This window comes from Nothoprocta perdicaria, unplaced genomic scaffold, assembly GCF_003342845.1.
Source record: "Nothoprocta perdicaria isolate Ctin4 unplaced genomic scaffold, notPer1 scaffold_88, whole genome shotgun sequence".
Taxonomy (NCBI): domain Eukaryota; kingdom Metazoa; phylum Chordata; class Aves; order Tinamiformes; family Tinamidae; genus Nothoprocta; species Nothoprocta perdicaria.
In genome coordinates, this window is record NW_020456176.1 from 239,889 (window position 1) to 265,769 (window position 25,881).

At 34.5% G+C, this 25,881-nt stretch overlaps 1 protein-coding gene across 2 annotated transcripts in view; it reads right to left on the reverse strand.

Annotated features, from left to right (window-relative positions):
• The window catches only part of SLIT2 (slit guidance ligand 2), a 236,730-nt gene that overhangs the window by 88,713 nt on the left and 122,136 nt on the right, over positions 1-25,881 (reverse strand). For both annotated transcript variants that reach the window (XM_026052373.1, XM_026052374.1), the window contains exons 5-6: positions 9,666-9,737; positions 621-692 (exon numbers count right to left, since the gene is read on the reverse strand). In XM_026052373.1, the coding sequence (XP_025908158.1) occupies positions 621-692; positions 9,666-9,737 (144 nt within the window). The remainder of the gene's footprint in view (positions 1-620; positions 693-9,665; positions 9,738-25,881) is intronic.

The following is a 25,881-nucleotide window of genomic DNA, read 5'->3' on the forward strand; positions in this document are numbered from 1 at the left end:
AACCTCGCTGACTGCAACTTGGAGACAGTGAGGAGAAAAAAGAAGAATACAAAAGAATATTGCAATGCAGACCTCTAACCAATGACTTAAATGTGATCTAATCAATATATATGAACACCGGTAAGAATGAAAATATTAAAAATGCACTTCCCATGGACAGACTAAATACACAACAGCAGTGCTGACTAATGAAAGTGCCTTTTAAATGTCAAGTACATTGTTCCTTAAGACTGAAAGATCAAATTAATGTCCGACTAGACCACAAAGGCAATACTGCAAATGTTCAGCACTTCAGCAATGACATATAATTCACAAAAATACCCATGACCTCCTCTCCTTCGATTTTTAAAAAGAGAATACATAATTTTCTTACAGTTTCTACCATCTGCCCTTTTTGTTTTGTTTCAATTGTGTGCAATGCTTTTCCTGCTGAGGAAAGGCATACCTCTGTCTCTCCACGTATTTTTTACCGTTTCCTAGCACATGGCAGTGGATTCTTTTAAGACATCCTTTCAGCAGAGCGCTCTGACACCAGGCTGCAGCTCGCAGATAAGCTTTTCCATCAGCCCTCCCCAGGCGCCACGCTCTCGCGAAAAGTAAGCGATACGAGGGGTACTTACAGCACTTCCAGGTCGCGCAGAGCCCTAAACGCCCCATCTTCAATACAGCTGATCTGGTTGTAATCCAGCTGCCTGTGAAAAGATTAGGAAGGCATTTGTAAAAGAGATGAGCGCTGGCAGCATGTCGGGCAAAGGGAAAAGCCTCCTGCGGGTGCCGGCAGCCAGGCCACGCTGCGCGAGGCGCGCTCGCCACCGCGCTCGGGCGCTTGCGGCCGCCGCACGCCAGGCTGGCCTGGCCCTGCCACGCAAATCTCTTTTTGTTCTGGGCTGCCTGCGCAAAGCAGCCGCCCTGGGGAAGCTCCAGTAAATAATAACTGCACCTTATATTAAATGCCAAAGGAATGCAATTTCATTACATCAAGAAAAGCTATCCATTAAAAGCTCTCAGCGTCATCTTGCTGAAACAATTTCATTAAGGTAAAGGACGGTAAATCACTTAATGTCACATGCATCCCCTCGGTGACCTAACAGAATCCATTTATCAGAGCAGCCCAGCTGCATGTTAATGCCACTGTCCCTAGTAGGCGAGAGATCCACGGACCCCTTCCAGGGTCCGCATGCGTGTGAGCAGTGGGGATGGGGAGAAAGTAGCCTCATTTCCTCCTAGAATATTCCTAAACGTAGAAATAGCAGTGTCCAACGTATCTGCATACATCATTGACTATAGCCGTTACTTCTATCTGAAACCAGGACCGCTGTTGCAGGCACAAGTATCTGGTTTTCTGTGTGATTTTGTGCCCTCTGCAATTCTGTGTTGCAACAGAGATGAGTTGTTGCAACAGAGCACTCAAATTCTGGAAATAAAACTCATCCCATACATTATTAATCTTAAAGTATTAAGTTATGAAAAATTTACCTTCATTTCTCTGAAGAATGTTATTACTTTTTCAATTCAAAACATGTACTAATATGCAGTACATACTGCACAATTTAAAAAAAAAAATCCAAATTTCTACACTGATAATATACTTTTCATGTAAATACTTCAGATGTTTTGGGGGACAGCTTATCTTGCAAAACAAAGATAATATGGTCTCACTTTAAACAGGCAGGACACCTTCTCTAAGCTAGTAACTTGTCAGTAATAGATACTATGTACAACTAAATGTGCATGAACAATACTAAGAAAATGAATAAAATATGAATGAACTCTGCCCTTTCTGTCTCCAGTTACATATTAGCTGTAAGGACTAATGAGGCTTTTACTAAAGCATTTTGCATGACTCTTGTGAATCTAAGATATCTTTTGCTTTATCAATAAATCATCACACTCACTGTGGAGTGTTACGTACCAACTTTTATAAAAAAGTTATTCTGGTTCCATACTTTTCATCTGAATTAATACTACCTAGGAACACAATATAATGATAACTACAATATATATGATAACTACAACAGTGTATACATTTCGGTGTAATATAAACTCAAGGCAAACTAATTTTCTGAATATGATCTCTAATCAGTTTGGTGCAATGTTACAGCACCACTGCTGCAGTCTTGGAATATTTAAGCTTATTTTCTCAGGTTTCTACCTTTTTTACTAATTAATTTTACTTAACAATTAAGTTAACAGCCTTTTTATTTTAAAGAGGTAAAATATATACACAGAACAATTCTATAACCTCCTGAACAATTTATCAAAGCTATTTAAATTAGTACAATGGCATGAAATGTTACCCTTGACACAATACAAAAGAGAAATTGTTTCCAGACAAATTGGAAAAATCTTTTAATGCCATCAAATTTGCCTAATGCAGTCTGCAGGTTAATCTGCAAAAGGGTTAGCTGTATGTTTGCCCGAATCTTATTATCCTTAGCTGTCAATGTATAAATCAGTGCTGACACAGCTTCTTCTAAATCATCCATATTATACACAAAGGAAAATCTTTTAACAGTAGAGAAAGCTCTTGAGCAAATCTTGTCCTACATGAGCCGAAAGGCAGATTTTCTTCCACTAGCCTGGCAGCAGTTATGGTGCACCGGAAAACTTTTGGACTTCTTCCTTCAATGAATCACCACCGACACTATCTGCATGCAGGGTGAGTTGTTTTCATTTAAATCTTATCTTAACAGACAGCTTTAAATGCCATTATCCTGTTTGCACTGAGCTCATGAGTTGGGTCGGATGCAGGGGGAGGGATGCATGGGAGTGAGGGAGGGGAAATATATTGTAATTTTATAAATTTTTATCTCTGTAAGTTACACGTATTTTAGATGATGTGTCATCTGTTATGACCAGCATATAAAAAAAAATCAGAATCCTAGCAAGGACAATTGGCAAAAATATCTATTTTTTAAGCAATAAAAGGTATATAATTTTGAAGACAACATGCCTGATTTGAATAGGATTTATGGCATTGTGTTATGGTAAGCATATCCACTACATACACGTATCCACTTTAACAAGTACTTAGACAAAATATTAAGGTATACTGTTCCTATAATGGATGCACTGAAGGGGCCTCATTTTTTTGTGTAAGACTACTTTCTGACTTTCTGACATCAGGTTGTGTGAGTGTTAGATCTTGCAGCATAAACAAGAGGAACAGAGCAAAAATAATACTTACTTCTCAGATTTTTATGTATTTTTCATTTATTTTTAGCAGACTGATTTTATAAAACACATTAAAAAAAAAACAAAAAAAAACCCTACAACACAATAAAGCTTTTCTCACCACTAAGTTATTGAACAGTAATACTAACTCTATCTTAAAAGGCTTTTTTTTTTCTCCCTGAGAATTTCTCTTCATCTTTTCAAATGATTAAAAAGTCCCAAGACAGGAAGCTGATCAGGTCCATAGACCTGAACCTCTGGCACATCAGTGTCCTTCCCCTCTATCCAGTCCCTCCCCACTGTCTTCTTCCCCCATCTGCATGCTGTGTCTTCTCCAGGTGGGATCTCACGTTCTCTCTGGGAAGTCTGTGTATATCCCTTCCCTGCCCGCTCCACCCACCCTGATGCTGCAGATTATCCTGGGCTGCATGGCTCCTGTCATGATCATAAAGCTCTCAACAACCACTGTCATATTCAAAACCCTTTCAGAAAATTAAGTTTTTGCACACCTATCTGTAGTATCACCTGTGCATATCATATACTTTCTAAGAACTGCTGTTTAAGATGCTAATGGATAGCAAAGAGGTTTCAACTAAAAAGAAAATGTCTATTTTAAAATGTTGCTTTTTTTCTTAGTTTTGCTGATAAATTTAATACTAAAGAAATATGTCCCTGACTTTTATTTTCTTCCGTTCTAGCATATGCTGTGAACTAGTAACAATAAAACAAAAAACTCTTGTAATCCCAAAAGAAGAGTATTTAATGTCTTAACAGGAGATGTTGCAGATGTTTAAATCTATTATCCTCTTACAGATAAGAAAAAAAAAAATGTACCTGACTCAGACAGAATATCTTCCTCACTTGTTCATAAAGGCTGACTTCGAAGTTAAAACAATTACAGTGAATCTGTCTACTTTATTTTCTTGTCCTTCAGAGCTTGAGCACATTCTGGTGTGCAACATAAGAGAGGCACCATGCAGGTTTAATGTCTTTTTTGTTCAGAAATGATTGTATTCTGCTAGTGTATCAACTTAATGCTAACGATTGATTGAGAAGCCATCAGAAAAAAAAAAAAAAAAAAAAAGTGACAAGCCTTTCTAGATCCCTGATGCGGTTTCCTGACCAGTAAAACATTTGGAAAAACTTTCTTGTTTTTAGCAAATTTTACTTTGCATTTTCTGTCACTAATCTTTGCCTTGGAAAAAGAACAGAGTACAGAGTACTTATCCCTGCAAAAGCACTTTTGGAAACAACAATTTTTAAAAATTTCTCCTTGTTTTTTTTTATAGTAGAACTGATTTCTATTATCGTATTTCTTCACTCCCCTCTGAATTTCAATTTCAGGAGGAATCAGTAATTTCAGAGGCATTAGCAGAGAAAGATATAATATAATCACATAAGAATTTATTCTAAGTTTTTATCAAATTTGTTTGAGTCTGCTTGTTTCCTGTGTCTACTACTATTTATTACTATCATTCTGTCATTTGAAAATCAAGTTGTTTTTCCTTCTTGCATAATTTATTTTGCTACCATAGTTCATGGTCCTTTTCTACATGTTTCCTGAAAAACATTTCCAATGAATAAATAATTAATATTTCTAATATACGTAATACTGACACATGTTAATATGACACATTGACATATAGTATATATAAATATTTTTCTTTTTCCCCCAAACTAAAAAGAACTAAAAATACATTTAAGTAAGAATAATATTTATAAGTAAGACATAGTTCAATAGCTTGATCCCCTCCAAATTATCGAACACGCCTTTTAGCTATACTCGTAACTACCAAAATAAAATAAAATAAAATAATCAAGGGAAAAAAAAGTCAAACAGGAGAATGTCATGAAAGGGAGGCATGAACAATGAAAGAACAATCTATAAATTATGCAATGTAAAGATGATATCGATAGGGCTTCACAAAAATAGGTTAGTCATCTAGATGACAATGAGAATAAAGATTTTTATAAATGTGGAGAACAAATATTCCTATTGTAGAATGGATTTCATATTAAATGTGAATCTTACTCAAGTTCTGTTAGAGTGGTTTATTTGAATATTAATTTTAAAATCTATAGAACAATTTATACCTAAGCAATTACCCTAGATATCAACTAATCTCCTTGCAAGTCTCCTGAATATAATTACATCACCGAGTTTAGTAGTGTAAAGGCAGTCTCACTTTTCAAAGTAATACAGATATCTTAGCACCTAAAGGCTACTAAGAGTTCAAGTAACTTCTGCATGTGTGACTTAAACATTGAACAGAAGCATCCACTTACTTCCTTTAACATTCAAATCCTCAAAGAGGATTTTAATTATTCTCTGTGCTTGATGTAGCCAAATAAAATATAAAGATGAAATTCAATCCAAGTCTTCCTACAATGGAGTTTATCAGCTCACTTCAGAAGAATTGTATACCTGGATTTGCTTTGTATTTTCACAGGGAAATTCTTGAGACACTACACAAACCACAACAAAATTCAAACTTACAAGAAACTCTTCAATTCACACCTAGAGAACTCTGATTAGAAACCTGTCCTCAGCACAAAGTGTTTCTCCTGGTTTTAAAACATTAATGACTTTAGTATTTCACAGGTATGCTCATGGTTCTAATGGAAATGAAACTTTTTTCAGCAGGCCAAATATTAGGAAGTTAGCCTGTAATCAAAAACACAACTTCAGTAACAGTGCTCAGCCCAGGAATTGAAATGGTCTTTTATTTAAACAGTCAGGGGAAAAACAGAACTCGTTTGGGTACAAAGTATTGGGAGTCACTAAAAAGCATAGTTCCTTCGTGTTACTGGGGAGTTACTTCAAAATCTTAAAGAAATATCGAACATACTAACACCATGTGCTAAATCTTTCGTGATATGTACTTTAAATGGAGGTGGCTGAACAGGCTAGCAGTTGATTTGAGATTGAGACTCAGAATAAGGGTGAAATACATGAAATCTAAATTATTAGATCATGTGCTAGGCAAGCAATGCATCTGGCTCAGCCCTTGCACAGAAGAGCAGAGAGCAGACTTCTACAAGATTAAAATTTCCAAGGTTGGGAAGAATTTAAACCAGTAACTTGCATATCCAGTGTGAGTACTGTATCATCAAAAAGGGCTTAGTAATGTGCAATAGGACATGATGATTAAAAATATGATTTGAATTTGCAATGCATACAGTAATTTATATACACATATATATATAAAGCCCCCAAAAGTGGATGACTTTGCATTCTCTGAAGAGTCTAGCTTTTTGTGCATCTTTTTCTCCTAGATCAAGATTCAATTTAGGAGTGATTTTTTGAATTTAAGCTCTAAATTCTTCCAAGTCTTACTTTAGCAGTAATAATAAAGGTGGTTGTTCATTTCCAACAACAAGTCATTGTTAGGGGAGGTCAAAACTTTGTGCTTTTTTCCCCCCTACATCTGAAATGTCAAAAACGTCGGACAATGGGTTTCTGCTTCCAGAAAATAGTACAGAATAAACTTCTCTTCATTTTTGGTATCTTTTTAAATGATTTTGATTCATTAGCAACAACCATGGTACGCTGTATTGGCAAGAGGGTCACCAGGGAGCTGAGGGAAAATATCTTTTAGCTGGCACTTGTGGGATGACATCTGGAGTCGGGCGTCCCATCCCAGCCTTCTCAGGACATTCATGTGCTGAGATGAGCCCAGCAGACCTCATCACAGCTCTGGGGGATAGGAGTCGGTGACAAGCAGGGCCAGGATGGGACAACTGGGTCTGCTCAGCCTCCAGCAGAAGGGAGGATCCTAGTGTTGCCTACAGCTACCTACAAGGAGAGGATAGGCAGAGCCAGACTTTCCACAGCAACAGGGCAAGTAACAGCAGGTACAAGTTGTGAAATGGTAACTCCAATTCGAACTAGAATTCAAATCCGTATTTTCTTTTCAAAAGAGGACAGGAGTGTGGAGCTAATCTACTATCACAAAATCATAATCCTAGCAGTAATCATCAACCTTAAAGGAAGCAATTTTGTTTAGATAATTTGACTTAGCACCTAATTCCTTTTGTTCTGTGACAACTGGAAGCATATCCTTCAGCTACTCTAAAATCTTTCTGAAACATTTCAAATCATGATTCAGTTGGTGATAAATTTAGAGCAAGATGCAGAACGGTGAGTCTTCATTCAGTAAAATAAACAAAATATGGAATCAGTCCCACTTTTACCGATTTGTTAACTGCCTAAAAAACAGGCCATACGAGGGCCGTTATGATGGTTATCGTATCTTGGATTTAGGGAAAGATCTTTGTAATCCACTTTGCAATTAATGTATTTTATGGTGTTAAACAAAGCAAATATCGATTTAGAGAGTGTTCTGCTACAGGTTTACTTTATCCTTTCTGCCTTCATCTATCTCTACCAGAAGCCTGGTTAACATCTTTAATGTTATAGTCAACTAGCAGGCAATTACAGAAAAAATGATGAAATAAGAATAATTATTAAATTCTGATGATGACAACTTTCAGTGAGTATATACAAATATTTGGTTCATCTTGCCTAAGCTTCTGAATAGATGTAAACGCTTTTCAGGTTGTGAATACTTGATCCAGTTACATAGAAGTTGTGCTACAATCCCATCTAACTCTTTGTTAATACTTGTTATTCTGACACTACAGCTCATGTTATATACAGTCCTCTTCCCAGATGACTGGGAAAATAGGTAGCATTTACTAGACACAAAAATGTATTTCTTATCATCTGAAAGTGTAGTGGGATAATAAGGAAAACATCCCCCCCACACAAATGATGGAGGTTTCTGTTGTATTCATGCTATTACAATAAACATATGCCACAGATAAGATCTGGACTTTGTGGCAATGCTGTATCTTTTATGCTAGTTTTGTTTGAACAAACTCCACAAAAACATAAAGGTTATAAAGGGCAGACCCTTTGTTTTGTACAAATTTTAAGCCTAATTCAGGAACCCTACCTCAAAAATATATACTAAGATATAAATATTATCTTAGCAAAAGCACAGCTCCAGTCAGCCAGCTGAAGCTGACTTAGACTAATCGCATTATAAAGTATTGCCAGTAGAAAATTCTTGAGGTTACTTTTATTATTACTACAAAGGTCTCTTTCCAAAAAGATATCAGGTTTCAGATATAAAGGATCAAGTTAAAAAGAGACTATTGCTTTAGACTTGTTTAGATTGTGAATAATTGTGAGACAAATTCTGAAAAGAAATTCATAAAATATCAATTAAGCAAAGTAACAACGCTCTTTTGAAAAGTACTTCCATGTTTTTGAACAGAATAGATCTGAACATAATAGTTTTCCCACTGTGATACAATAGAGCTTATTGCAGGGGGAAATAAAAGTGTCACAACACGCTAAGCAAGCAAACACACACATTTCCAAATACTGCAGCAAGCAGGAGGCAATAGTTTTTGATATTCTTTGAAAACTAGTGTTCTTTCGTAAGTCTTCAAAAAATGCCCTCCTAATCAATTTGTGAGCAATGCTACTAAAAGTGTAATCAAACAGAATCCATCAAAGGAACACAGAAATGAAAATGGATATCCTGTCTAGTTTGCTGCTATTATAGATATCAAATCATGCAGGTCTTTTCATGAACATAAAGAACCTTATTTTAAAATTATTTTCTCTAGAAAGCTTATCTTTCTTAAACACTGTCAATCCCAAATAATAAAAATGATTTTGATAGAAATTAAATGAAAATCTCAAATAACGAGTTTTTATATATGCATCATAAGAAAGCGATTATTTTTTTCACAGCTGAATCATAGTGGTCTTTCAGGACCATGTCCCTACTCTCTTTGTCAGCTGTTCGTAACTGTTGAGTTTGCAGCTTTAGACTCATTACAGCTTTCAAGTGCATGACCTTATACTTCCTATACAAGTTCCTCCCAGGCTTCAGGTCATTCCGCTCTTTCTCTGTACTCTGAACAGAAAGTCTGAAAGTCAGTACTGACATTTTTCCACATCTAAAGGCCACAAGAATCCACAATTTGCCCATGAACTTCAAGGTCATTGTCTCTAGAAAAATAAGTATCAATCATGTAGAAAGATTTATTTTACTACAAAATAAAACCGGAAGCAATGCAATCAAACAAGTACAAAAAATATTCCAGACCATCTTTCCTTTTCTTTTATGTGAACACACAAAAGGCAAGCTCTTAGACCTGAGGCAGAATGAATTTTTCCACATGAAACAATGAAACGTTGAGAGCAGCTTGAAATTCAAGTATTGAACTTGAAGCAAATAGTTACGATGTCTTGTCATATTCAATTTCATTTTAGTGATTTGGATTTCGTATAGGGCAACTTTAGGATGTTCAATATATGCAAAAGTATTTTGCCAAGCATTTGCTTTTGTGCAGAGATTCTTTAAGTAGCTATAGAAGTGCTTACGAAAAAGATACCTGATTCAGCAGAAGAATACTGTATTGACAAAGTATTACCATTGGGACATAATACCAAAGGAAAGAGAAATACTTACAGATTTTTTATGTCTACTGCTCCTCGAAAAGCCTTTCTTGGTATTGCTTGAATCTGATTTTCACTCAGATCACTAAGAAAAAGAACAGATTAAATAAAGATTAAAATTTGTCATATACCTTTCTTTCCATGTTTAACAAAAAATGCATGTGAAAATAGTTTCAGCTATTACAGCTCAAGCAATGTTCCTGATAAAGCATATTTTATAATGTTAACTGATTTTTAATCAAAGAAAAAGAAGAAACAATAATAGTCAAATTAGTTGATCTGTGTTGCATTTAACAGTTCCTTTGTGAAGATACAATGCACATAGCAAATAAAAAATAGCAGCATTACATAATCAAGCAGTGAAGTTCAGTTTGATTTCATTTTAAATTTACATGGTTTTTATTTTTAACCAATTCCAAACCCAAGACATCAAAGTACATTCAGTTTCATGCAAGGAAAATTGTAAAAAAAAAACAGAAAATGAAAGAAAATAATCCTGTTGAGAAATGCCAGATATCAAGCTGTATCATATCTGAGATCAATACTTTGCTGAATTTTATATCAGATGTATTTTAAAAGAAGTTATTGAGCAAGATCTTGTAGCGGGTATCCCCTGCTCTTCTTCACCACTCCTCCAAATTTCTGCATGTCTCGCTTAACCCAGATACCTGAAACTTGTATCTTTTCTTAAAGATGAATGTTATTACCATAAAGCTATTAATGAATATTTTCTGCTATCAAAATAAAAATCCACTCCCTTTTCTGAAATCTGACAATATTTTGGGCCCTAGCAATTCCATGTGGCATTAAAATAATAATAAAAAGATGAAAAATGAAATAAAAGAGTAATATAAGAAATATAAGGGAAAAAAAAGAAAATAAAAAGGCAACTTCACCCTGGCCCCCAAACACACACACAAAGTACCATGCAGTCTTCTTAAGATGTACTATGTCTCATTCACAAGTAAGTCAGTGTAATAGGAGAAGATCAACAGATTAATGTAGTTCACGATGGATCTACATTGTAGACAGTCTGAAGTTTCATTTCAGTGCATATTTGCTCTCCTGGACCAAACATACCCACCATGCCCACGGTCCAAAGATGCCAGAAGCCTTTCAAAGGATCTTTCTACCTTGCAGTCTTAAAATTTAGGAAATCAGATATCCTTTTGAAAGCCTTCTGTGATGCATCTTGCTATAAGGAATTACACTGAGACCTACCTTCTGAATCTACATCAGGATCTGAATCTACATCAGGAACAAGTTAGATGTTTAGTCTAGGCTTTATGTACACTAGGACTTCATTCAGGTCATAGAGAAGTTTTATTGTCACTAAAAAGATTTAATTTTGGTAAAATCCACCCAGGAGCTCTGTTACAAAAGCACACCAAATACACTCCAACCTCAAGAGGAGAATTAAGTTTTCTAAATGTCTTCCTTATTAGATAAAATCTTAGATAATCTCTTTCTAGAGACAACATTGAGGAGAAACATCCTCAAAAGAAACCTACAAATAAGATACCAAACAGATAACTGAACATAGTGAATAAGCAAGAATAATTTCATCGATCATATATAAACTGTCATACTTACCTTAAAAATGTAACCTAGCATGAAGTCATGTTTCCAGTTATTACAAATCAGACATATAGATCTCTTACAGAATTACAAATTTAATGAAATAGTTGAAAAAAATTCATAAATCTCATGCTACCTGACCATAGTAAAATTTATATTGATATAATCTGATTGTAAAAATAATTCTACATACCTTGGCAGCAACTTAGTTTTATCCAATTCATTGTTTAGGGAATTCTGTTTACTAAATCTTCCATGTTTTGGGCATCTAACTGCACTACAATCCCTTGTAAAGTATATTTAAAATGAGATTCAATTTAACAATACTAACACTATGTAAAAGGAGAATCTATGAGCTGTGATTTAATTTTCAAGTCACCTAAGTAATCTTGAAATGGGATATGACTGCATGCTCTGACAATAAATTCAATGGCAATGAATGAAATAGCAACCTTCAGCATTTGTTATGGTAACATGATTTAACAGACTACTTCCTTAAAAGAATCCATTATAAACAAACATAAACAGTCAATGTCTATATTTACACTTCTCGTCCAAAGACAAATACATTTTATCTATATTAAAGTTCTTTCTAAAATGGCAAGTTACAGGATGGCTTCTATCATGATAAACGATTGGTTTATAATACAGATATATGCATATACTATGCAAACCATTGCCACATCCATAAATATATACTACAGGAGGTAATGGTGCATTACACTTTTTATGACAGTAAAGAAAATATCACCATTTACTATTTCACAGAATTTTAAAAAAGTGGAAGACAAACGAAATTAAGGCAATAAGCAAATAAAAAAAAATCTGATGAAAAATATCAAAGGCCAAAAGCTTTTTTACTTTGATTAACTGCAAATTTTAGCACACATGCAAGAGCTTAAAACCAGGGATTATTGAGTCAAGTGTTTGAATAAGTAATACACTGACACTATATGTGTTTGTGCATGTATGCATGAGAGAGAAAAATGATTAAAAGCATGGTAGATTAACTGCTGGGGCATCACAGTCAGCATCTTTTTCACATAACACAGACTCACGTAAACTCAAATACAGTGTGCCCAGCTAATTTTACTACATTTGAAATGTAAACTGCTTGATTGCAAAGGCTCCCGTATTTGCTGGGCAAAGCACTTTTTAAAACAGCCCTCTAAATGCAAAGGGATAAATAATGTTGGTAAAGTACTTCTCCCAAGGAAACATTTTGGCAATGCATCTGATGCTTTGTGAAAACATTTTTGGAATTGTATACGTAAAAATGTAAGTTATTAATTCATTTCTTTATTGAAAAAATATAAATCTTGTTAAAAATGCTATAAACAACATAAAATCTATTCCTACTTTTAGTATGAAAGTTTTTAGTAATAATTTATTGATTGATTCAAGTTCTTATCTGCTCAGTCTAATAAGGTTTCCATATAAAACCTTGAGGGCCTTAAACAAATATCTGACTTTCTTCTTGAATAAATGATACCTTAGTTTCACACTCTGTAGACTTAGGAATGAGTAGGAAGTAGCCATGTTTGTTGTTGTTTAAAATTTTAGTTTTTTCTATTTCCTAGTATTTTTTAACTCGTATCACTGCAATTCTTAGATTGCTCATAGAAGTGGAGGTCACACAGAAGTGGAGGTCACAAGCAGCCAAGGGTGCACTGGCAAACATCTGTTTCATGGATGAGGCCAGACAGTTTTGCAATGGTTTATGTTATGCATGGACTTGACTTTGCAGCTTATGTTTTGCAGTAAAGAAAGACCCAAATAACCTTTTCAGCCTGCTGGTTATTATTCGCTCTTCCTGCACCAAGAGCTGTGTGAACTCCCTTCCCATTTCAATAAGAGGTATCATTTGAATACGTCTATACACTGAGCATAACTAGTGATGGCCCTTGGGACCCCTAAAATGATAGAGGATTTAAGAAAATTTTAAGCCACAAAACATATGAACATCCTACTTCGACGGGAATAAGCCTGAACTTCTAAAAAAAGAGTCTTCACATTTTAAACCAGCAATCTGAGATCAAACACACTGAGTTTCAAAACAAACTTTCCTCCATAAACATTGTAGCCCAAATTATAGACTTTACATAAAAAGACCTGAAAAAAGACAAGATCTGTGGAACAATAGAATTGATTCAAAAGTTATTCATATACGTACAGATCAAAAATAATCAAGGATATCCTAGAGACTTCTTGAAAGAGTGTACAAGGATACAATGACTAGACATTGGGACAAATTCAGCTTATGTGGATTCAAGCCATCCAAAGGCCTTAACCTTTCAAACAAAATGTTCCCAATTCTAGTTAGTTACTTCAGGAGAGGATATATTCCAAATTACTAAGTTTGAAGTAGAGGATCTTAGACATTGATCCTTTAAGAATATCACTTAGAGCAACTTTGTAGGCTTAATTTATTTCGTTTACTGGCTTGCATGGCATCTTCAATCACACGGCCTTCACTGTATCTCTTCTTTCATACGTTAACAAACAAGTGTTCAGGGCCAGAATAGCCATATATAACTTTAATATCTATTAGTGTGAGATGACCTCAGTTATGAAGTAATTCAAAAACATCTCTCAAACTCACTTCACTGAACCAGAAGGTGGTACGGGAATACTGGGGTTAAATATCAGATTTTACACAAAGAGGCATCTGGGATTATCATGTCTAGTTAGCTGTACAGTTTTTGAAAGATGTTCTTTTGGAGAAAAAACAGCTTAGTACTAGCATTGCTCTGGTTGTGATTGTACTGTCCCACTGTTAGTTGCTTACTTGTTTCAAAGTTAAGTACAAATCTAACTACAATTCAGATTTTGAGCTCTGTGTCAAGCATTTTGCTGAGTATATATAGTATGCTGGCTGCAGTATCATATTGTCAAAAGCAAAACAGGAACACAAAATCCATATACTGAACCATAAACTCAACCTTACACGATATGATAATATAGTAGGATATTCAAAGACATCTGACACAAACTTGAATTCTTTCAAATTAAGCCTGAAAGAATATAGACTATTTCGTATATTGATGAAATAGGAACAAATCACTGAGAAGAAAAAAAGAAGAAAAAAAAATCTGCTCTGCTCCCCCAACCAGTTTCATTCATTTCTTTAGATAATATTACTGAATCCTCCCCAAGAAATTGAATGAAATTGGTTCATTTCTATCATATTTGTTCGTATCATATTTAACAGACCAAATACATCAAAAACATTTTAAAACAAGAATCTTTCTAATATACAAAATTTAAACAAATATAATATGTTCTATTCTGATAGAAAAACTGAAAATTTTATTTAGGCCATTGTTTCTTTATCAGAAGATAAAGCCCTCAGATAACCTGATATTAAGGAGCCTGATAGAGTGCTTCAGTGCTTAAAAAACGCAGACAGTACTGCATTGCAGCTATTCTATTACTCACTACGTAGGGCGCTCAGTTGAATATCCCATTTAACCTTAAATGGAGTACCATATTTTTAATTAAATAAATTGAAGCTCCATATATAATATCTATATCATACACTGTTAAGGTTGTATCAGTTTTCTTGTGCAGCTAAAATCATTGTTCACTCTGAAACAATAAATCTTCTGAAGATGGCAAACCTGCTTGTAAATTTAATTACTTATAATTTTATTTTCCTCCATGGTTTAACCTCCCTCAGTGTCTGATGAGTGATACCATAAATCTATACTGCCATTTGCTACTTTGTGAAATACTGAGTACTGGGAATGAGTAACGTATCCTGATCTTTAACAGAAAAGGGAGAAATACCAAGTCAGACAAAGCACTGAGCCTATGTCAGCTTACTTATCTAAATATATAAAAAGAGATAAGAAGATGTCTATTCCATTACCAGTGTCCTTAAATGTTACTTAAAAATATATGGCAAAAGAGTAAACCTCTGGTAGTACTCCTACTGAAAAAAAACAGTTGCTAAACTAGAAATATATGTTCTGCATGAAATTCCACATGTCCACACAGTGCAGTAAACTGCATGAGATGAGACAATTTCACATGGAACACAAAGATGGTGAAAATAATATACAGACATGTTTTGACAGAGTAATTAGTCTTTACATTTTATAAGATGAAATTAAACATGTAACTCATTTACAAATATCAGATGGTCTGCTCTTTTTTCAGCTGTTTTTCCTGAATTACTTCCTCAGTGCTATCCAGTGTTCCCACAAGGTACCAGAGGATGCCTTAAAACTACAGAAATTCAGTTGGGTGGGAGAAGATGACACTGCTTGTGTATTATGCAGTTCTTTGCAGTGAGAGAGCATGTGGAGCCTGCCTGGTCACAGGATACGCAGTGGATCCTGGATTTCATTAACACATTGACCTTCCAGGCCTTGTCTGGCCTGGGACACTTCTCCAGTGCTGTCTCCTCAGTGGGACATGACACTGTGGACCTTTAACCTATTCTGGAGCTGGGGGCAAGTTTGCATAAGCATTGACTTCTGTCCCTGGTTTTGGTGTTAGGGGAAAGGAAAACCTTGGCATGGGGAACATCCAAGCTGTTGCAATGGGACAAGACCACCCATGGGAGTCACAGGCAGAAGGTTGTCTATGCACAGAGAATCATTATGGTTGGAAAAGACCTTTAAGATCATTGAGTTCAACCATTAACCCTTCAACACCATGATGAGATCTTAAGGAAAGGATGGCACAGACTTTATGTTTCATGTTGGATGCACTGTGTGATCACAGATATGTTTAACCAGAGTTACCTTACTGCTTATGACTCTTTCTTCGTTGTCACACCACAAGGAAATTTATATTCCTAACCTGCAAAGTTCCAATATGACCAACAATCTAAAATATAAAAGCTTTTATGAATACTCTGCAGGCACACTTTGGCTACCTCCAGTTTCACTGCAGTAGGATAAGAAATATGTGTGACAACTATTTCCAGAATTATGTAGTGAAATCAGAACACCACACAAAATCTTTGACAATATATGTGCTACTAAACTATTACACTCTGTATTAATACAGGGAGAGTATCCTGGAGAGATAGTTCCTCTAAAATTAATAACTGAATTTAATCTATTTTAGCATATTTGGAATATAAATTTCTTTCATGATAGAAATATACCATGTTGCAGGATAAGCTCAATAGATGAACAGGAACATATTCATCTGTAATACAGCCCTTTTCATTTTACCTTACCTTAGGCAAATATATTATCATATAGAATTAAGTAAGTACCTTCCCTATCAGTCAAATGAGACCTGTCTAGTTAATTGTTATAGTACCGACATGTTTGGCTTTTATAGTTACTGTATTGCAAGTTGCAGTACTGCATAATTTATTGATGAGGATACTCCTGTACCAAAAGTGATTCTTCATGTCATTATTTCAAGGCCTAGCTTTTTGGCATGCCTACAATCAATTAATACAAACAACATAAAGAAATGCTTAACACAGACATACCTTACCATTCAATCTAAGGTCTTGTCTGAAAAGTACCCACTGTAATATTCTTCTTTGATTATGAAATAAATAATTTAGTCATCAATTCAATGATTTGTTTTTCTGTGTTCCAGTAACATATTTAATAAAACTGTTCTTCTTAATAACAAAGATAAAAGGAGGAGTTGGGTCCTGTTCTATCAGCACTACGCAGTATATCTCACAGCACATATTTATCTCATCATCAAGATTAAAATACTGAGCTATAAAATCCGGCATTTGTTTTGCAAATCATTATCATGAGTCATATCATCTTTCCAAAATGCTTCTGATAGGAGGAATAAAATTTCACATATGTCTGTATGAAAGGTGTTATCGATTGTCTCTTGCAAGATGGAGAAATCAAGGGAGCAGGTACCCCTGACATGTTGAGGAGCACAGAGCAGGTGAGAAAACTTTACATCATATACGTGCAGACTCTCTGTGCTGTACACTCATTGCTTCCTCTATTGACTCCCTAGAGACTCAGATGCTGTAAATAGTAGACAAAGAATATATTCCCTTGCTAAAGCAGGATAACTCCCTCTGCTATGTTGTACTAGAACATCCCCAATCCAATGTTACATATTATTGCACAACACAGGGCAGTCACCACTTCAGTGTGGAGAGAAGGATTTGAGTTGCAGTTCTCATTGTAAGGAATTAATCTTCCTCCTTAGTAAGACTATTCAGATTAAATTTTCCTTCTCACTTTCTTATCCTAGTTTTTAAATATCATTTCTACTGGTATTCCTAAAGATTTTTTTCATTCTTAAAACTTATTCTATATTAAAAAAATCTGTTATGGATGTTGTTTTTCAATTAATAAATCTATGATTGAAGAGAAATGTGCTCCTCACTGTAGCTATTGGCATATTATTACTCACATTACTTAAACATTAGATACTTACATTGCTTTATTTATTAAAACATAGATGAAAGTCATTTACTCATACAACACGGCATAAACGTACCATGAAAATGAAAAACTAATAAATTGCATCAAAAATAAATGATAACAATAAATACTAATATGTTTTTGTTTCAGAAGCAGCCTAATTCCTAATAACTATCCACAATAATATGATACTGACTTGCTTAAAGTTTTGAGTATTAGTAATTTATAATGTCTTCAGCAAAAAAGAACACAGAGGTAAATATCAAGCTTTATTGCTTCTCAGTAGCATCACATTTGAGGGCTGGAATAACCCAAAAGCTTCAGTCTCAGTCTTGGCATGAAAATTAATCTATGGACAACAGAATCAATTCTAATCTGCAATGTCTCCAAAATTGCACTTAAATCAATTTGTGTACTTTGTTATCATTTGAAAATAATTGCATAAAAATATCTACTATTTATTATTTATTTTGCTAGAGTGTCCTTAGTGACAAGTGCTAACTGCAAAATAAAATAAAAGTGTATTAGGACCACACATATACTTCCCTGGAGTCTTCAAAATTATTTTTAAAAGGACAAGTAGTCTTTATTATTGTGAACTTCCACTAAATTAATATGTAATTCTCTTTGTTTAGGACTAAAGAGAATTAAAAAAAAAATTACATGTTGTAGCTTATGAAAGGGAAAAGGACAACCCAGAATTTCAAAGGGAGAGAATTGCCATACTACTTCAAATTTGGCTTCAATGTAACCCTTTTGCTAGCAAAAGGTCCTTGAAAGAAAAATTGGAAACTCTTAAGAGAGAAAAAAGTAAAAAGAAATGCAAAACTCATGCTGATTCTTTATCCTCCACAGAGCCTTAAATTGGCCAAGCTGTTGGAAGGTACTGAGTGACATTTATTGACTGCTACTTGTCATACATTTCGAAAGGAAGTACAGTTCTCCTAATAATCCCTGTGATAACAGCAAAGCTATGAAATGTGAAGGTTATCATTGACCTACAAACCTACTTGAAGTTTGCATAATAGATGACTTCTGATCATATGGATGTATGTCTTCAATTAATGTTTCGAAAATTATGATTAAGTCCAGCTATTAAGTCCTAAAGTGTTAGTATCTTTTGTTCGTTCCCTTCTCCTCATTTTTAAGCCAGTTTGGAATTAAAGGCAAAAATGGAAAGTTATGTCAAATCTTTAGTGCTACCATTCCAAACAAGGCGAGGAAAGATGATTTTCTCGTAAGAAAAGGGTAAAGAATCTGCCATTTCCATTCCAATAGGTGATTTGGTGCTTAAGTTTTAATCTGCTATCGCACTTGATAGATCTCTAAAATATATTTCAAATTAAGGAGACAAAAAAGAGATAGCAATCTACTGCCAGGTAAATTCCACTCCTCCGGTTCAGTTGCTTGCATGGTTGAAAGATCCATTTGGCTTGTTTGGGGGATTCTCTCCCATTAAGAATATATGAGATTGCACTCAACTTCCCCGAAGTTTTCTCCTGTGGTAGCTGAAACATCTATTAATACTTTCCCTGTAACAAAAGTTCTTTTTAGCAGGAGTTTGCAGCAGTGAACACATCCTTAATATTTAATATTGTTTCTCCTGCTTTGAAATTGAAACCATAAGCACTTTTAGGAACTGATTGAAAGCTTGTCTTGTATGCCGTCTAATTTCACTACATAGTTTACAACCCTCCTTTTTTTTTTCTCTTTTGAAATACCAGTCAGTGATCAGTGGAAAATTCTCCCTATTCAAAACCAAGCAGAGCAGATCTGTGGTCCAGGATTATTACTAATAACTTATGTTCCAGCACAGGTAAGTACTACCGACAAAGGCTGAATATAGGACCTGAGAACTATGAAGTTTTGGGCTTGTCTCTTAAGATATGACGATTACCTATCAAGTCAGATATACTGCATAGAGTCTTGCCTTTATCCAACATATGTGTATCCACATTATATACATGAAACACTCATACTCAAGTGTTTCATCATGTTGCTTATCTGTGCCAAAAAGAATGCTAAGAACAGCAAACGCACAAAAGCAAATTATAAAACGATTTCCTTGGATTATTAAAAAAACTGACAAGAGCTAAGCTACTGTCATAATTACTGCTTATCAAGATGACCAATATTATCTCATTGTTTTCCTGTGCTTCATCCATCTGCTTATATCCATCTGTCATTTTTTATAATCTTTTTCACAAAAACACTTTTTTTTTTCCCTTAAACTCTGTACAGTGCCTTGCACAGTTGGGTCTCTGGCCCAGAACCTAGGATTTTAATCCACTATGTGAAGAAGCAAACAATGAAAAGGTCACAGGCAAATGTGCCCCCAATATTCTCAATTATGCAGAAAACAGAATACAGAATAATAAGAATGAGCTTCACTATACAGAGTACTCTTGTTGAATATAGGGATCATTTCAGTAAGAATTAAAATTCCTTGTGAAAAAAGATACAAACAGATATAAGCAATTAAAAAAAAAAGAAAGTGAAAAAGATTTCTGACATTTCCAGAATGAACAACTGATTTGCTCATCAATAACAATCTAAAAAGAAGGATCCAGAACAGAAATCCAAATGATATTTCTCCCAACTATAAGAATATTCAAAATCCAATTCTGAGTGCTATAGCTCTCGCTGTACCTTATTGCTTTACAAAGACTATATAAATCATGTTAAATGCACCAAGACATCACATTTTTGAAATAAACTATGCTAAAATAAATTTCAAACTATTTTTAAAAAGCCCCGTATTTCTACTTCTGCCATATTTATCATTTTCTCCTCAACATTACAGAAAAAAAAAATCAGCTGCTTGCCTTAGTAATAATTCACCGGCTTTCTTTTTGTACGTGAATTTCACAGAGCTCTGCCCCAAGTCTGTACTTTTCCATGGACACCAAACCATGACCATGACTATTCTTAACTTGTATCTTAAGCTAGGTGTCTGTTTCCTCTTTATTTTCTCCTCCACCTGCAGAAGTTTTTGCATTTACTCAGTACCTCCATGCAAAATGGAATCCCTTCAACCACTTTTCTAGATTTGCCTAAGTAACACATGAAGCTGCTGCTCATGGTAAAAAAAAAAAAAAAAAAAAAAAACTCAAAAGTCTGCTAAGAAGCCTTATCTATTAGCAGAAAATGGAACTAGCAGGAAGGTGGCAGTAGGGTGTCCTTTTGGAAGTACAGGGCAGTTGGGTGGGATGTGTATCAATCAAGAGATTGCAAACAAATGAGAGTGATGAGAGTGCTGCACACCTAGACACTGGTACTTCATTTCATCATTTACAAGCCATTTTATAATGTCCGACTTACTCCTAGTGAGTAAGTAGTGTACTTCAGGATAGACAGGGCCACATAACGATAAAGACTGAGGAGAGTGATAGTAATTGGAAGGAAGACTATAAAATGTTCATAGTTAATTAAATGGGCTTTTAAAAATGACCAATGAATAGGCATCTCAATTGCATGGAGCCTAATTCTGAAATACATCACAAACATTTAAACGAAGACTTTTTTTTTGCCTCTTGTTTATAGTACACTTTTAAAGAAACTGAGGTTTGAGCATCAAGCTTAAATACAAAAAACACATGGCACTGCACACATCACTAACTGCTATCAAATGGAACAGTGGCAACTTCATACTACATGGCTTTCTGCTAAAGTAGCCTGTGCAAATCCATTCGTACTTCTGAAGAATTCAGTAAGAGTTTTGCTAGCGCAGAAATCCTTACCGTTACATATGTATGTATTTGTATTCACTCTTTTAGCTGAGTGACAACAGAACCAACACAGAGCAAAGAACCAACTTACACCTCTGAGGCGACTAAATTCAAACAATACTTAAACAGATAGATGAGAAGGTATCAGGATTTGCTTCTACAGAGGGCCTACTACACTTGCTATCTATTGCCATATGGTTAATTTTGCCTCATGCTTATTCTTCTGTTGCAGTTCACATTACAGTATACCATTTTACAGACCTGCAGCTTCCAACATCTGTAGAAAAGGTCCCAGAAATTGATTTAGGGGCTGAAATACAAGTATATCCAATCCTACTTCTACACAAAGCTATATATCTTTGCTGGAAGACTGACACATGGTCCCCATATGCACTGGTGATAACGCAAGCCTGCCAGGCACAGATGTAGTTATAGCTCCGGAGAGATGCAATCTAATGATGGATAGGAATAACCCAATCATACTAACATTTGTATTTGTAAACTCTACCTAGTGCTGCAGACAATATGTCTACATTTCACTGCCACATTTCTACAAGGATATCAAGATGTTCCTGAGGTATGACAAGCATATGATGAAACTTAATGGCATGTAAGATAGACAGACTGCTTTCTGAAACTCAGCTTAATGGTTGGAAGTTTTAAAAATTAATTGGTCTTCTGGCAAACCCAAAGAAAATTAAATTAAATTAGCTACTGGAACTTTTTCATTAGAAGGTTCTGGCAAAATAACGTTAATAGATGGAAGGCTTTCTGCAATTAAAAGTGACAGGTGCATTGCTTTCTCTAAGCTTTTAAATCACAACTGTCAAAAGCCTACTAAAATGCATTTTAAACCCCTTCCAAGCTACTGAACTTTTATGAATTAGAATACTGTAAAATTATTGAAGATATAGCATTTAAGAAAGCCACTGTTTTATGGCAGTAAAGAGCTAAAATTTCTACAGACATATGCAACTAACCTATTTAGGAAAATGTATTAAATCACAGAGTAACCTTGTATCCTATTCCTCATGCACTTCATTTATCAGCATGATTTCCTGCTTAATTCTTAACCAATGCACTAGAAATATGTGACTCATTTTTCCTAAAGACAGATGTTTATGATAAAATCAAGTCAGACTCAGCTTCTGAATAATCTATTCTAGATACTTAAGTTTATTTGGAAGAGAAATGATCACCATAAGTAGCTTCAATATTCACCTACCATTTACCAATATTTACATCATCTCCTACCTACCAGCTTTTTGGTTACGGTCTACCGGTATTTACAGCTACTTTGAAGGAACTTTCCAAGAGAGAAAAGTGTCTTTCTGGAAAACAGGCAGAAAAGTTTAATGAGTTTAGTTTCTGCTGTGTCTCTTAAACTGTGAAACAAGTAGTATCCATGAATATTCTTTCCACTACTGTTATCAAATCATAAGCTTATCACCTTTCCTTCCACCTCTGAAGTCTTTACTTCTCATCCCAGACTTTTGAGCTGGGATATATAAGCTTCAGGGAATATATTTGCATACAAATAGTATGCAATTTTTTGACCTTTAAAAAAAAAATCTGTTTTGTTTGTTTGTTTTAACTAATTATGATGGGATTTGAATGAAGCATTCTGGAGAACACTACTCAACTCCATTAATTCTGAAAATAAACAAAAACATTACTCTTCAAAGCTCTCAGTTATCAGCTTCTACAAGGACTGCAAATCTAATATGTATTCTCAGAAAACAGGCTGCGACCAAATGAAGTCAAAGTGACTGGGTTATGGCACAGCCAGCACTTCAGAGACGTTGAATGGAAAGAAATGTGAAAAGTTACACTAATTCAGTTAAACATAGCTCTCAAACTGCGAACATACAAATAATCTCATCCAGTTCAGGAAAGCACTGGAGCATGTACAATTTAAAGTATGTGCTTAAATCCCATTAATTTTAACAATTCACATACTTGGTGCTAAACATGTGATCAGACTTTTTTTGGATGACCAAATACTTAGTAAATGTAATACAACATACTGGAAAAGAGCAGTTGAAAGACTTTAATTATCTACCTTTCCTTCGTGAAAGATGGAAGAACAAACACAAAACCTGCCTCAGATGAATAGATGAACATGAAAATAAGAAATATTCTTTTTCATAACTACTGCATAGTTTCATATCACCCAATGATAAACTATCATATGCCAGTGGTGACATGGCAAGCCATATCCAAGCAACCTTAACCATGTAGGTGTCCTAATCAAAATTCTCAAAATATACTTGACAAAACTGGGTCAAAATGGTTTGGTGTTGCTTTAGTTTTTCATTTTGGGGGTTGTGTCTTCCCAAGTTCTTAGTTATTCTCACAGGGAAAGGGAAAAAAGAATTTCCATTCTGAAAATGAAAAGTCCTCATGTGCTACGTGTCCCTAGCACTCCTAAGAAAGACATTTAAAGGATTTTCTCAAACCCAAGTACAGAAATCTCCTCTAATTTTTGGAAACGCAGAGGAAAGCTTCAGATAGGAAGCTAATATTTCAGGAGGACCGTCAATACAAAAATAACAACACACTTTTTGCATCTATGTCTCAGTAAAAAAACAGAGTAACTTTGAAATCAAGGACAGCATGCTAGGTGGCAGATCTTCTCAGAGGAACCAAATATACATACTGGAAGAGCTAAAGGAAATGCAATGACAACTTTGTCTGTGATTTACAATAGAGTTGGACTGCAATGGCACTGCGTGCTCCAGACACATGTCCAAATTCCAATGAAATCAAAGGAAACCTTTTCTTTATGTTTGGCGGTATATGAATGGGACAGTTATTCTCAAAATTACCATGTTACTCTTTGAATTTATATCCAAAACAATTAATGAAAGAACTAAAAATAAGATTAAAAAATACAGGAATCAAAGTGTCTATTTACTGTAGAGCCAAATAAAAATATTAAGATAATTTTCTTCTGTATCATTTTTAAGTAGACTGTAGGTGAACATAAAAGGTTTGCAATCTGTAAAAATGGAAAGATCATTCAGTATGGATATCTAATATCTAATTAAGTTCTGGATCTGTAAAATAAAAACTTCTTGTTGTTTCTTTTTCCTAGTCTCCTTTTGCTCTCAAGTTAACCATTTTCCCATTCATGGGATTTTCCCATCACATGTATAAGTAATGAATAATGAAGACATGCCACATTTTCCTCTTTACTACCATGTATTACACCAACACCTCAAGGGAAAATACGTCCCAAAATGTTTTGATGAGTACTACCAACTAAATAGTGTAACAAAATAAACGTAACTAACCACGCAGAGTGATATTAAATACACACTGGATAGAAGATATTAAATAATCCTATCCCACACAAAAAAAATGAAAAAAACAAGTACACAATAAAACACTATTCTGAGGAAAAGTATTTACCAGATCAAAGCTTCTGTTTGAAACACATGGAGATATGAATAGAACTTCAAGTATTTGCTTACCTATTATTAACTTTATTCAGCTGTAAGTCTATGCTTAAGACTAAATGCCCTATTGGACCTGGGTATATCTTTAAGCATTCCCCTACATTTCCTATTTCTCTTAATCTTGCTGAAATATCATTAAATCTACAAATTACTTATAATACCGATTAATATTACTTCATGTATAGAACAGGAAGAAGATTCTTGCAGAGAATATTTTATTCATAGCAATACCTTATACCCAGTTGTGACTGTGTTAGTTAGTTAGACAGTTCTGTCTGTTTGGTTTTAAATTCAGAGTACACCAATTTTCACCAAGAGATCACTCTTCATAAATGTAAATGTGGTACAATGCCAGAGAACCAGGAAATCTCTCCCAGGGTCTGTTTTTCACAACATTTTTTAATATTAATGATTACTTTTTTCATCCATAAGATAATAAAGAACACAAATATAATCCGAGCTAAAGCAGGGATCACATTTTGGACTATAGTTTAACAAAAAACTATGGAAGAAAATATTTAAATATTAAGGATGACTCTCATATGTATAAATATATGTGTGTGTTTGTGCATATGTACAACATATATATATTTTATATATATACATATAAAATAAAAGCATAAAAAAAAGCATAAAAAGTAACTACAGCAGGGATTCCAGTACAATAACTGCTTATTACAACCACATTTGTACATACTTAATAGCAAATATCTTTGCTTTACATTTATAAGCAGATCAAGATTATAGTAATAAATCTCTACGATGAAATATAAAAGCGATCCTACTCTTAACTTGCAAATATCCTCAATATTATTATATCCTCATTTTTAAATCCATCAAATTAAAATGTTATTTTGTATAATTACCAGATATTTTCCTACTAAATTCCTATATATATTGGTAAGTTTTTTTTTTCTTTTTTGAGGTCAGAAATAAGAATAATATAATTATGCATATCATTGAGTTAACTATAGTTAGAAAGATTAGAATAACATATTCAACATGAATCACAGATGTATTCATTATAGGCAATATGACATTCTGTATTATGCAAAACCCAAACTTCTGCACTACATCAAAAATATTTA